The sequence below is a fragment of the Parasteatoda tepidariorum genome, chromosome 1 (assembly GCF_043381705.1).
Source record: "Parasteatoda tepidariorum isolate YZ-2023 chromosome 1, CAS_Ptep_4.0, whole genome shotgun sequence".
Lineage (NCBI taxonomy): Eukaryota > Metazoa > Arthropoda > Arachnida > Araneae > Theridiidae > Parasteatoda > Parasteatoda tepidariorum.
Window position 1 is genome coordinate 90,919,715 of NC_092204.1, and position 12,516 is coordinate 90,932,230.

Genomic DNA, 12,516 nt, shown 5'->3' on the forward strand with positions numbered 1-12,516 from the left:
ATCAAAGCGAAGCGTTCTATTTACGTATCGAATATGTTGCCACATTTTTAATACAAAAGTTAAACTTTTCTCCACTTTAATAAATGTAAACTAATGCGAACTTTACAATTAAATTATTAATTCCTTCGTATATTATTGGTTTAAGTTGTCGAAAATTAATATTTCAATTGTAAGGTTCGCATTAGCATACATTTATAAGAGTGGGGAAAAGTATATGCATTTTTTAATAGTTTTTTGAATATGGCTCTTTGAAGACGAAAAAGCAGACGAAAAGCATAGACTTACAAAATGACTGATAACTAAATAACTAATCAAAATTTTTGAAAAAGAAAAAAAGTACTTCTTCATTATGTCAAAACACAATTATGTGCCGAGTTTCGTGCCTGGGCGAAGCTTCTGGGGCGATATATTGTGATTACAGACAGACAGACACACACACAGCCGCATTTATTATTATGTATAGATGTATAGATGTATAGATGTATAGATGTATAGATATGAAAATGGGAGCAAATTTTTTTTCGCGGAGTCTCTTAAATTATAAAAATTCTTAATTATTAGATAAGAAAAAAAAATAATACATCTTAATAAGAAAATTATTAATAATAAGAAAATAAAGGCTTTATATTTTATACTATATTTTAATATTGATGCAGCCTTTTTAGTATTGCCTAATAGTTAAACTGTAATAAACTTATAACCATTTCAGACTTTTTATTAAAGAAAAGTTTATTTTACAGAGTACATTTGAAAACCATAGGCAGGGTTTAACTCTTACATTTTTTCTTTTCTTAATGTTTATCGATTAAAAAATGAAAATAAAAACAATTTTCATTTATCTGTTTTTGGGATTCTTACAAAGTCTTTTTTAAATAGGAAACGTGAAAAAAAATGATTAAAATTTAAAGCAAAAAATGCTAAAAACTATAAAATTACAAATTTTAAAGTGCTTTATTTTTTAAGTATTTTAAGAATAGTGTGCTTTAGTACAGTATCCTTTACTTAGGAGATGTATTTAAGAAATTGATAATGGAATGCGCTTTTAAGAATATATAGATAAGCTATATTTAATAGTTTTTCTGGAGCATGATTCCTGCAATGTTGTTAATGAGTTTTTTAATCGCATTGAGAAGTTTTCGGGTGAATATCCTGGAAATTTGGATTAAAACAGACAAACAACTGTATTAAAAATAATGTTTAATGTAAGATTGCCATCCTCAGAAAAAAAATTGGGTGCCATTGTTTTTCCCAAACATTTCAATTGAAATTATTGTATCAAGGCTTGGAAAATTTCGTGACTTAGAAGTTCTCAGTCGCATTCAGTTTACTTTGTAGTAGTATAAAATCCTGAAGTGAAATTTTTGGAGCAAAGCTTAAGTTCATATCCTTCATGAATATCTTAGCTTCATCTTCGTAATTCGTACACATAGTGTTATTCATACCGTTATCATTCAATGCTTGCAGAACGAGTTCCTTAGCTGTATTTCCACAATCTTCAGATACTGCTTCAATAAAACAGGTTACGTACATGATATCAAGGCTGTAAAAAGAAAAAAAAAGTAACTGATCAGTCGAAGGACTTATTTTTAAAATAGAAATCAACGCAAATGTTTCGAAATTTTCTACATCAAAAACTTGCAGAGGATATCCTTAAATGTGCGTAAGGTGTAGTATTAATGATAAAAACGTTATTTTAATTTAATTTTGTGATTTTTTTAAATTGATTGAAAAAGCATATAGCACAAATGTTAATGGAATTACAAATGAGGTAAAGTGGCCTCCTTTTTTTCTATTGACACATACGCAGCACTATTTTGTAGAGATTTTCAATAATCGTTTTGCACAATTGTGCCTGATACAATAATAATTTAGTACTCAATATCCTACTTCGAAACTTGTGTGATTTCGGGCTTGTTAGTATATTCAGTAAAAAACCGTAACAGAGCCAATTCTTATAGCAACCCTGTCGTTATAAGAAAATAATAATATTTAATGTTAAAAGAGCAATAAATAAGATTAAAAAAGACAACAGAAATTTATCTCGTTTCTTACTTTTATTCTGAGCAAGCATTTTTCATTTAAAATACATGCCTGTAATACTGTCAAGTTCCACGTAATTCTGAAAACAACACAAGTGTAAACCAAAGTTTGCGATAGGTAGCTTATAATACAAAATAGCAAGGCTCATAAAAAACCACAATTTTGAAACACGTTAATCCTCCTATTGCGCTTCAGAGTAGATAGACTTTGTCTACAGGCTGTAGCAGCTAGTAACTTTTACATTGTAAAAATTACTAGCTGCTAGTAATTTTTATACAGTTATTTAATATTTAGTTTTATAAAGTTATTTATTATACTGCTAATTATTTAATAATTGCTGGCAATTTTTACATTACTGCGCACTTCAGATTTTTTTTCTTCTTAAAAAAAAGATCCTATAGAAGAATTGAATTGAATGATCTACTTGAATGATCTATAGGCAATCGATTCCGTTCACCAAACCCAAAGAGTAAATGATAAAAATATAGCCTTAAAAACGAATTAATAGCATTAAAAAAACTGTCTCACTCTAACCCTGAACTGTCAATTGTCCCTCAGTCTTATTCTTTTCTTGGGAAATATGATAAAACACACATTGTACAAATGACGTCACTATGATCATCTGACGAATTCAAATGAATACAGTTCTCTCGATCAAATTCAAATGAATACAGTTCTCCAAAAATTAAAAATAAAATTAAGATCGTTAAAACATCATAAAGAACAGAAGCTGAAGTGGGCAAATGAGGTCATAACTTGAGAGGCTGTTTGGAAAATTCCTGTTTTTTCAGTCAAAAAGAAGCTTAGTTTGAATGTCTTGGGTGGTAATAATTACTACTGGCACTATTTATGAACAGAACCTTTCAATTTCTTCGATAAGAAGACGAATGGTAGCTTGGTATTGGTGTGGAAAGGTTTAGCGTATGATGATATATGTAAACTGCAGAGAATTTGTGGAAAAAACGAACTCTAGTTGTCCTCAACAACTATTTTAACGGCACCCTATACCCCTTTGTTCACATCCAGGATAGCCTGACAGGAAATTTAAGCAAGACAATGTGTATGCCATGTGTCCCAATCAACCAAAAATTGGTTTCAGAATGAAACAATTGAGGTCCTAAGCTAGCCAAGCCATAGTCCTGGTTTTAATCCAAAAGAAAACTTCTAGGGCTACTTGGCTAGACTTGGATGAATGGGACAAAATTCTTTAAACTTTGTTTGAAAATTTCGTTATTGATCAGGTAATTGAAGTTATCCAGAAAAAGTTATATTAAGATACTTTTAGTTTTATAAAATAAAAAAAATTTCAATTTTGTAACAGATATTTTTGGAGGGAAATTTTGATGTCATTAACAAAGTGTTTATATTTAAACAAATCTCTTGAAAATTATTTGCATATATTTTGTTTTTCACTAATTTTCAATAGTTTAACTTAATTCGGAAAAATTATTATTCTTTAAGTTAATAATCACAAAAACCATAATTAATTTCCTACTCGGTAGCGTCACTTTAATAATATTTAATTGTTAGAAAGGTTTTTCCAAGCGTTACGGTTTCCCCTAATTTTAACGCTATCGCAATTTGAGCTTCACAGTTCATGCGCCAAAATTTCTCAACAAAGCACAGAATCACTTAGGAAAACAAGTTTAGCTCTGTTCTAAACGTATGATAAAGTGCTATGCAAAATCTCTCGATTTGCTTTCGCTTATAACGCTATCTAGATCTTTTTGCTGCCACAAATGTATACTTACAAACACTGTTTCTTCTTATCATCATTTCCATTTGACACAAAAAATATTTCGTCGTATTTCTCTGGGTCTCTACTGCGTATATTGCTTTGGCATTTATCAAGGCGAGCATCAATCAAGGCTGAGGGAAATGTGCTAAAGCATTCCCCATTTTCGACAAGAGCTACAATTATAAACAAATTCTTGATTATAAAAACTGCTTTGTAAAAATAAAATAAAAATTATTTAAGAAAGAAAAACATTGTATACAATAATTGCATACTACATTTTGAATTAAATACTACATTGTTGTCTAAGGTAATTTGATCCATGTGTTACTATAAGAAATGCTTACATTAAAAAAACGATTAAATGAAAAAATTAAATTAAGTATCATATTTTGCTTATAGTTAAAAATAAATTCCATTCTATTCGAAGTTAGAGGTTATAAAAGTTTTTACTCTAACAACATAATTTTGTGCCCTTCTTAGGGGAGGGGGAGAATATTAAAGTCTGCATGTTTTGCCAGTTGAAACACGGCGATGTTTCTTTACTCCTCTCTTATTTTTTCTCGCAATCAAGCTGGTTTTTATACTTTTAATTTCGCATAATTCGTTATATTTCATTATTATTTTTGTATTTTCTTTTTGAAAACATTAACTTTAAAGCGTAATGAAATTTTTTGTGGAATTTGTTAGAGGATTGTAAAAAATTTATATTAAGAATGGTCATGGCAGTAAGCTAAAAAATGCGAAAATAAGAAGCAATTAAATTGTTAATTTCTTACAGTTAAACAAAACTGAACCTTCTTCACAGAATTTATTAAGAGTTCTCATGTCTGCATGGAGTCCATAGATATTCCAAGTTTCCTTTCCACATTCGTTTTCGTAATCAATCAAGCACTGGCGATGCACAAGGTGTTCTCTGAAAATGAACACTTATTGTACACTCAAATTATTATAATTTTATTTATTTATCGAGGCCTAAAGAATCAAGTTAATACAATAAAGTAATCAACAAATCAGTTGATTGAATCAATTATCAATCTATTAAATAACTATAATCATGAAATGACACAAAGGAACACACGGTTTGAACAATTACTGCAATTCAAGGGAAATTATGAGATTTAAATTAGAATATTATTTCAAAGAAAAAGGAAAATTTTGAACTTCAACAATTCGATTCGTTTGAAGAACTCAAAAAAACGCATTTGAAATGCGTTTGCGTCCGCGACTACACAAATGATTCAGAATGTATGGCATGAAAGAGATACCGCTAGATGTTGTTCGTGAGACCAAAGGATGTCACATAGAAGATTTGTGACACGTGTATACGTAATTTTGAAGTTCCTTCTACATTCTGTGTAAATTTTATAGATAAATTATTTTTCATTAAATGGTTATAACCATTCATAATCGCTATATTTATTTTGAATTACCCCGTAGTAAAGCAAAGAGCAAAGACAACGTTTTAAAAGGCTATAAATCAACACAACATGGTAATAAAAAATCTGTTGTATTGGCAGATAAAAAAAATCTGCCAGCTGGTGTGCTAGTATAAACCGTTCACTTCACAAAAAAGGGTTGCAATTTAGCAGATAAGTACTGTTATTTAAACATATAAATTCCGTTATTTTATTAATAAATTCTATAAAACAACTATGTCGGCATTACAGTCAGTGCGAGCTGAGAGCAGCATTCGCACGACCAGTCGACCCTGTTATTCGAACCAGGTCGCCTCATGTACAGGCGCGAGAGCTCTTTCCTCAGAGCAACCGCAGCTCAGCTAGCTCAGTATGGAGAAAAGTTTTCAGCTATTTTTATTTTAGAAGTCTTACTTATTTAAATATTATTTAAATCTAAAAACGTTTAAGACTATAGTTGCCCACCTGTATAAAATTGTCTGTCAGCTTATAAAAAATTATATATAAAAATTATAATAATAAGATAAGTTTTAATTTGACAATAAAATCGAATTACAGTTTTATTGGTACGATGTTCAAAACCATAAAATAACTGTCGCAAAATCAGAGTAAAATAGTGAAATTTGAAAAAGAAAACTTGAGTTATCGTACAGTAAGTAAAAATGCAGGGTAAGAACCAGTATCTGAAAGAACATTTTCAGATCTTTTATGATAAAGATTAAAAAGCAGAAAAAAACGAAACTGCTTAAAACCATCAAATGATCACAAAAAGTCTGTGAAAAGAACGGGAATTTGTTTTACAATATAACATGGTGCTACTCTTAGCTCAGAAATTAACTTTCTATCTCCTACTAACAAAACAGAACACGAATTTTTCCCTGAAATTTTGAAATTTTGCGTTTGACAGTGCATTTGATAGAGAGAAGTTAAACTCATAGTTTTTTAGTTAAACTATGAAAAACTAAGCATAATTTATTTCCTTATTAAAATATTCATTTATAAAAGCAAATCGAAATATCATTTATTTCCTTACGAGCATCGTGTCAGTAGCTGGTTAGAAGTTACTGGAAATGGATCATATAAATAATCAGGTCGTCGACATCTTTCATTAAAACTGAGAGAACAGAAATCTTCTGGCATGCCAAACTTGCAGCATATTACAGCTAAAAGAAAAAAATGCTTTTTATGGTTCATTTATGACAATTCTTGATAGATAAATGTGGTCAAAAAATACATATTAGGAACTACAAAAGAAATTTTGAAATAAAATAGAGGAGAAAAACACTACCAAAATAACTACTAAGTTGGATGGAGCGGAAAAATAAAAACCAGCTTCTGCAGAAGGGATCGCTCCCCTGCTTTGGTAGAACGATGACCTGTGCATGAAGTCTAGCACTTTACGGTAGAACAGTTTAACGAGGACCGATACAGCGCACCCTCGGTTTCGACGTAGGCTGATCAAAGTGGTCACCCACCCGCTTACTAACCACAGCCAGCGATGCTTGACTTCAGTGTTCCAGAACCCAGTGTTTATGATCAATCCAATGCGGGATGTCGTTATCTTCTGAAAACCGTGTCTTACGAATCAATTCAGTCTACTGTGGGACCTGCAATTCAGTAATAAGATGCTGCAATAAAATAAAAAATTCAATCTAGGTTTAGCAAACAATATTTTCAGTTGAACTTCTTAAGAGTGAGAAGAACAGTTTTTATGCCGCAATCTGCTGGTTTAAAATGCTTAAATGGTGTTAGAATGGTGAATTGTTTTTATTTATTTTTATTATAAATTCAGAATTTCTGCTAATGTTAGGAAACTGTAGAAGCTAGTTGCAAACTGTTCAACTAATTTTAAAATACAATAAGTGCTAAAGCTGTTGCAAATTTTTATTTTACTAACAAATATTTAATAAAAAATAGGAGATAAGCATAAAACGAAATATAAAATTAAAAAAAGAGGGAGAGCAGCAGAGAGTAAAATTCATGAAACTTTTTAAACAATCATCAACAATTTAGGAATCTGTTGGTATTTATGTTATCCACTATACCATATTTATAGTGCTACTCATTCAAATAACAGTTTCATTGAATCGGGTAAATTGAATCACGAGGAAAAGTTGTTATCATTCTGAATAACCTACTATGAGGAAAAGTGAACCGGAAAAAAAATTATCACTCTGAATAACTATAACAATTTAATGATCACATTTTCCGAATCTCAGTGATTCAAAGGGTTGATATCAAATATGCTAACAAATATGTGCTAACTATGAACTAAATGGCGAATTTAGACACGAACATGTACCTTTTTTTCTACAAACAAACAATTTTGCGACATATATAAACGATGATCATGGAAACTTAGGTCAGTCGCAATCTAGTACATATGGTTGCAATATTTTAGTTAGAAATAAAAAATTTTAAATTCGACACTTTTGAAATTTAATAACTAAAGAACAATTTGACCACTTTTGAAATATCAGATTTGTCATTTAAAATTACATTACTTAAAATGATGCAAAAATTCAAAAATTACAATTTCTACTTTGCACTCGCACTTTACAATTGTCCAGTCATTATAAAATGAAATATATATATATANTCTACATTAGTTTAGCTATTTAATATAAAACTTAATTTTATTTCAAATCGTAGGGGAGAATATATATATATATATAGAATAGCACAAGAATTTTAAAAAATGAAAAAAGAAGTCTTAAAAGGATGAAATAGGGCAATATTTCTATACCTATAACCTAATAATATAGTGGATCTTTGGAATTGGTCTTTTTGTTTCTGATGCAAGAAGTCTAGATTTTTGCATGCGAGCTATATATGCATACAGAAAATACCTTGATATACCAAGTCTTAAAATAAAATATTTAAAAACTATAACAATTTAAATCAAATCTAATCTGGTCTAAAAAAATTCCCTTATACATTTCCCTTAAATGAAATAGTTTCAATATTTTTTTTAAAAAATTTTCATAGATACAATTGAAAAAATTTGTCTTTTTAAATAGTCAGTCACAGCAAGCCAGCAAAAAAATTAAAAAGCACTACAAATGCTTTCTTTTTTAAGCACTAAGAAAAGTATGAACTTATGCTACAAGGAGGACACATATATAAAAGCTTACCAAAGCATAAAAATGTGATGAAAGCATTATTTCCGAACATCTTCTTTAGTTGTCAAAATTGAAGGCGTTTGTTTTTCTTTCAATTAGGAAGCACGTAATATCAATACTAAATTGAATTTAGATGATATTTAAAAACGGTTAGATTCTTAGTATTTTCTCACTTGACAAACCAGATAATTTTGAGTTGACCTTCCATGTTTTGCGTGATATACCATAATTTTCTGTGCATGACACTTTCCTTGTTACATTTTATTACGTGACATCAAAATGACGTTTACATGCTGGACTAACTCTTCAGTCAAACTGTCAAGATGTTTTTTGATAGGGTTGAAAGCAGAAGGTCATGGCTGACAAAATATATACACAACGTATATCCTTGTTTGTTGAGTTTCAACATACAAAGTTCAGTTGTTCATTTTTAGAGAGAATCTTTTTTCATATGAGTGTAAATAAACGCGATTGACAGCGCGGAAATGCGCATTAGTGAAAAATAGAATACTTACATAACTTATGATCTAAGGAAAATTTAAAAATTCTTCTAATAGTTGTCTTTTATCTCTTATCAGTCTGTAATCTCTATTACGTTTTTGTTTTTCCCCCTGCTAAACATTAACCCTTTGTAACTCAACAACTCTGATTTAAGAAATATTTACGTGGGTGATAGAATACATCATATTAAGCGTGTTAAAAATAATGAAAAAATTAAAACCCTAAAATTAAAAATTTATTGATAAAAAGCATTTGTTGAACATCTCCAATATCGTGAAAAATAGCACAAAAATTCCAATATATTTAAAACTTCATGTGAAAAATTTTGAAATTGTTGTTTTTATTGTAACAAGGTCTCACACCACATTTTTCAATCTCTCCAGCCAAATATACAATCAAGGGGATTGTTGCAAAAAAAATTGTATATCCTGCAATTATATCGTGGAACAATTCTTACTAAACGCATTATAATATTGGCAGCTGCACCAAGACTTGGTTCCCCCGAGTTTGCAATAGTTTCTTTACCTGAATTTAGTTCGATTTTATAGGTAAATCCACCTCATTATAGGATTGAATTTTCATGTATGTTGCAGATATGTAACGCGGTGATACAAAGGGTTAACTAGCTATCAGTGTTATATACAGAATTTCCAACTCTTTTTTGATAAGAATTACAAGCATTTATTTTAAGAACAGTAATTATGAATATAAGCAGCCGTTTGGTATATAAGCAGCCGTTTGTACCGAGTTACTTCAGCCTTCGGTAGTTAGCAGCTGGAATACGGACCGCTAGATGTAACGGTGTTCCCCTAGCGAAACATTGTTTATCCATCTGAATATACCAATAGTACGAATTATTTTAGTCCATATTTAACTCTTTACAGTGTCATTGTTTCTAGTAATAATATGTTTAAATGTTTTTGGAAGTGAGATTTTATAAAACGAAATCCATTTCAATTGTTACCTAAAAATAATATGATTTCTTAGACCCTTTGTTTTTCGAGTGAAGGAGGTTAGTAGTTTCAAAAGTGTTTTTAATGTAAAGTATTTGCCATAAATTTGAAGTTCTGTGCTTATAAATAGCCAAATTTATAAAGTATGCCTTAAAAAATACAAACGATAAAATAAACGAACACATGACGCACGAAAGAAAATAATTCCCCACTCTTGGCCTCCATTTTTGACAAAATGCTGACCTTTACTGTCACTAACATTTGATTTAAAAAATCCCCTTTCTTTGGTACATATTTTGTTTTATATTTTCTGAAGAAATCAGTGGAATAGTTTTATTTCTTTACATTCGCTGTTGAACAGCCGACCCAATTTTGGGTTACGACTACTAATGTTCAACTCTGTAGCCTTGTAATTATGAACCTAATCCAGAAGAGAAGGGAACTCCTGGATCAAGTATTGAGAGAAATCTGCCTTCGTGGCGGACTTCTTGATGGAACTAACCCACATTTGCGTTACAATAGAGAGTAAGACCCCGAGAGTCTCCCACGGTTAGCCTGACGACAAAGCGACTCTAACTCATGATCTGTCTACCATTGAGGACATTTCGTAGTCGATGCAGACCGGATGCGGATTCCTATCGACCAGCCAGCCCTGGGATTCAAACCCGGATCATCTCATTCGAAAGCGAAAGTTCTATTCCCTGAGTCATCACATCTCTAGCGTAGTAGTTTGTGATTTTGCCTATCAGTGTGTGTTTCTCGGTCCTATAGGCTTCATAACCAATTATTCTAGCATCCTGAAATTTTAACAGTGCGTTCGATATTAGCCCACGATCCTGAAAATCGTTCGGAAATTTCAGTTGTATCATTCGGGAGAGACGTTGAGAATTGAAATATTTTCATTGTTTCCATTGTGCTCTAACGAAATTTCTTATAAGACATATGGTGTTTATTAGCTAGTTTTAAAAGAAAAAGGCAGTTTTTAATTGAACCTTGCAGAAAATTTCTTTATACCCATATAAAAACCATAGTTTTGAATAAAGAGTATTCGCTAAATATGAATGCTAAGAGCATTTGTGCTTTACGAAAGGCAACCGCAATAAATTTTGTCCCGGAGCCTCTAAAACCTTTGTTCAACTTTGGGAGTAGTTATCTTCTTCCTCCGCTGCACTGCAGCTTTTGTGGGTCCTGCACCGACTCACGTCAAGGAGGTGGGGACAAGTCTGGATAGTACCCGGTGTTACCCCAGGAGCAGAGCATATCGAAACTCCATAGAACAGTGCTATTAAATTAAATTCTTATTGTTTGTCATAGCATGAATCTTTAGTAAACATATAATAAAATAGACAAAACAAATTTAATTTCTGTAACTGATATGACCAAAAAATAAGGAAAGTTTAAAAACAACAGAACGTTAGGGTTGTTCAGTGCTGATTTATTAATTATTTACTTTTGCTTTCGCCCCGTACAAAGGACGGGTATTCAGTTAGAAATAAATAAATCGGTATTAATTAACACTATTAAATCATTCGCAGAACTAAAAGACATATTCCGACAAAACTAACTATGTACTGGACGAATTCCAATTTTCTGTTCTGCAGCTATTTGTTGCCCTTCCCGGGGAATTCAAATTATTAAATTGAGCAAAAGATACATTTAAAACTTTATTCCATAAAATAAAGATTAATTATATTCAATATCATTTGTTATAATGCTATTGCTCGAGGTCAACGCCCAATAATAAAAATTTATAATAAACAACAATTTTTTCCGTTATTTATTCCTTTCAATGGGTAGGTCGTTGAAACCTATCTCCACTGTATTTATAGTAGGCATCTTAATACCGACATTATTATTCATATTTAGTACCTATTAAATCACTAATTAGCACAATATCATTAGTAACTGTTACTAAAATTAATTAAGCATCATTAGCGTCAACAAGAAAATGACATATTTTGTAAGGTTCTCATATATAAATACTTTTCTACATTAGTTTAGCTATTTAATATAAAACTTAATTTTATTTCAAATCGTAGGGGAGAGTCGGGTAGCCCCGCCCACAGCCAATTTCTTATGTACAGAATATTTTTTCAGGTCAATGGGCCATCGGGCATTAATTGTTATATTAAAGAAAGATTATTTTCAAATTTTCAAGTATTTATGCAGCTGGTAACATGGTAAACAATAGTTTTGAAAATATGTTGAATACAGTAGTCATGAAATTAAGAAAAATTGGTTGAATGTTTCGAATAAACTTCATTTTAATTTAAAAAAATAATTTTTTCTATACATAGAGCATTAAAGTATGTAGTCTTATGTTTAATTTGCACAGAGAAAGAAGTTTGTATGTAAAAAATTGTTCGAGTAATTACAAATTTACAAAACAATTGGATTTCGGGTGGCCCCGCTCGCATACATGTCAGGTATCACCGCCCAATTTTATTTCGTCGATAAATGTACGGTTGCAAAGATTATTATTTTTATGCTTCAAATTTGATTGTTATATGCATTTTTAACAACAAATATATGTTTTAATATTATATGAAGCTTAAATTTATATATTTAAAAACGAAAAATTAAATATTTTTAAAATGTAATTGATATATCCAAATTAAATTTAATATCAAGAAATCATAAATATTATGATAAGCTATTTGCTTACTTATTTATTTTCACTTATTTGTGAACGAATCAATCTACAGAGGCATTTGAATGCAATCAAAATACAAAGTGAATGTGTAATT

At 30.5% G+C, this 12,516-nt stretch overlaps 1 protein-coding gene across 2 annotated transcripts; it reads right to left on the reverse strand.

The window, feature by feature from the left end:
• Window positions 1-1,180: 1,180 nt before the first annotated feature.
• Window positions 1,181-8,656, reverse strand: LOC107454634 (uncharacterized). 2 transcript variants are annotated; one of them, XM_043040770.2, is made up of 5 exons: window positions 8,328-8,656; window positions 6,227-6,356; window positions 4,555-4,691; window positions 3,792-3,951; window positions 1,181-1,540 (listed from the first exon to the last, which is right to left on the reverse strand). In XM_043040770.2, exons 1-5 carry the CDS (start codon window positions 8,365-8,367, stop codon window positions 1,300-1,302), a joined length of 708 nt encoding a protein of 235 aa, XP_042896704.1. In that variant the 5' UTR covers window positions 8,368-8,656; the 3' UTR covers window positions 1,181-1,299. The 2 variants fall into 2 exon arrangements, with proteins under 2 accessions (XP_042896704.1, XP_071039914.1); XM_071183813.1 differs by lacking the exon at window positions 8,328-8,656 and adding an exon at window positions 6,482-6,800.
• Between the last annotated feature and the right edge of the window lie 3,860 nt (window positions 8,657-12,516).

Excerpts from the sequence above, each read along its gene's own strand:
- LOC107454634 (XM_043040770.2), bottom strand. The coding sequence starts at position 8,367 with ATGTTCGGAAATAATGCTTTCATCACATTTTTATGCTTTG. Across the intron at positions 4,692-6,226 it reads CAGCTACTGACACGATGCTC|AGAACACCTTGTGCATCGCC; the intron begins GTAAGGAAATAA and ends GTTCATTTTCAG. Across the intron at positions 1,541-3,791 it reads GATAAGAAGAAACAGTGTTT|CCTTGATATCATGTACGTAA; the intron begins GTAAGTATACAT and ends TTCTTTTTACAG.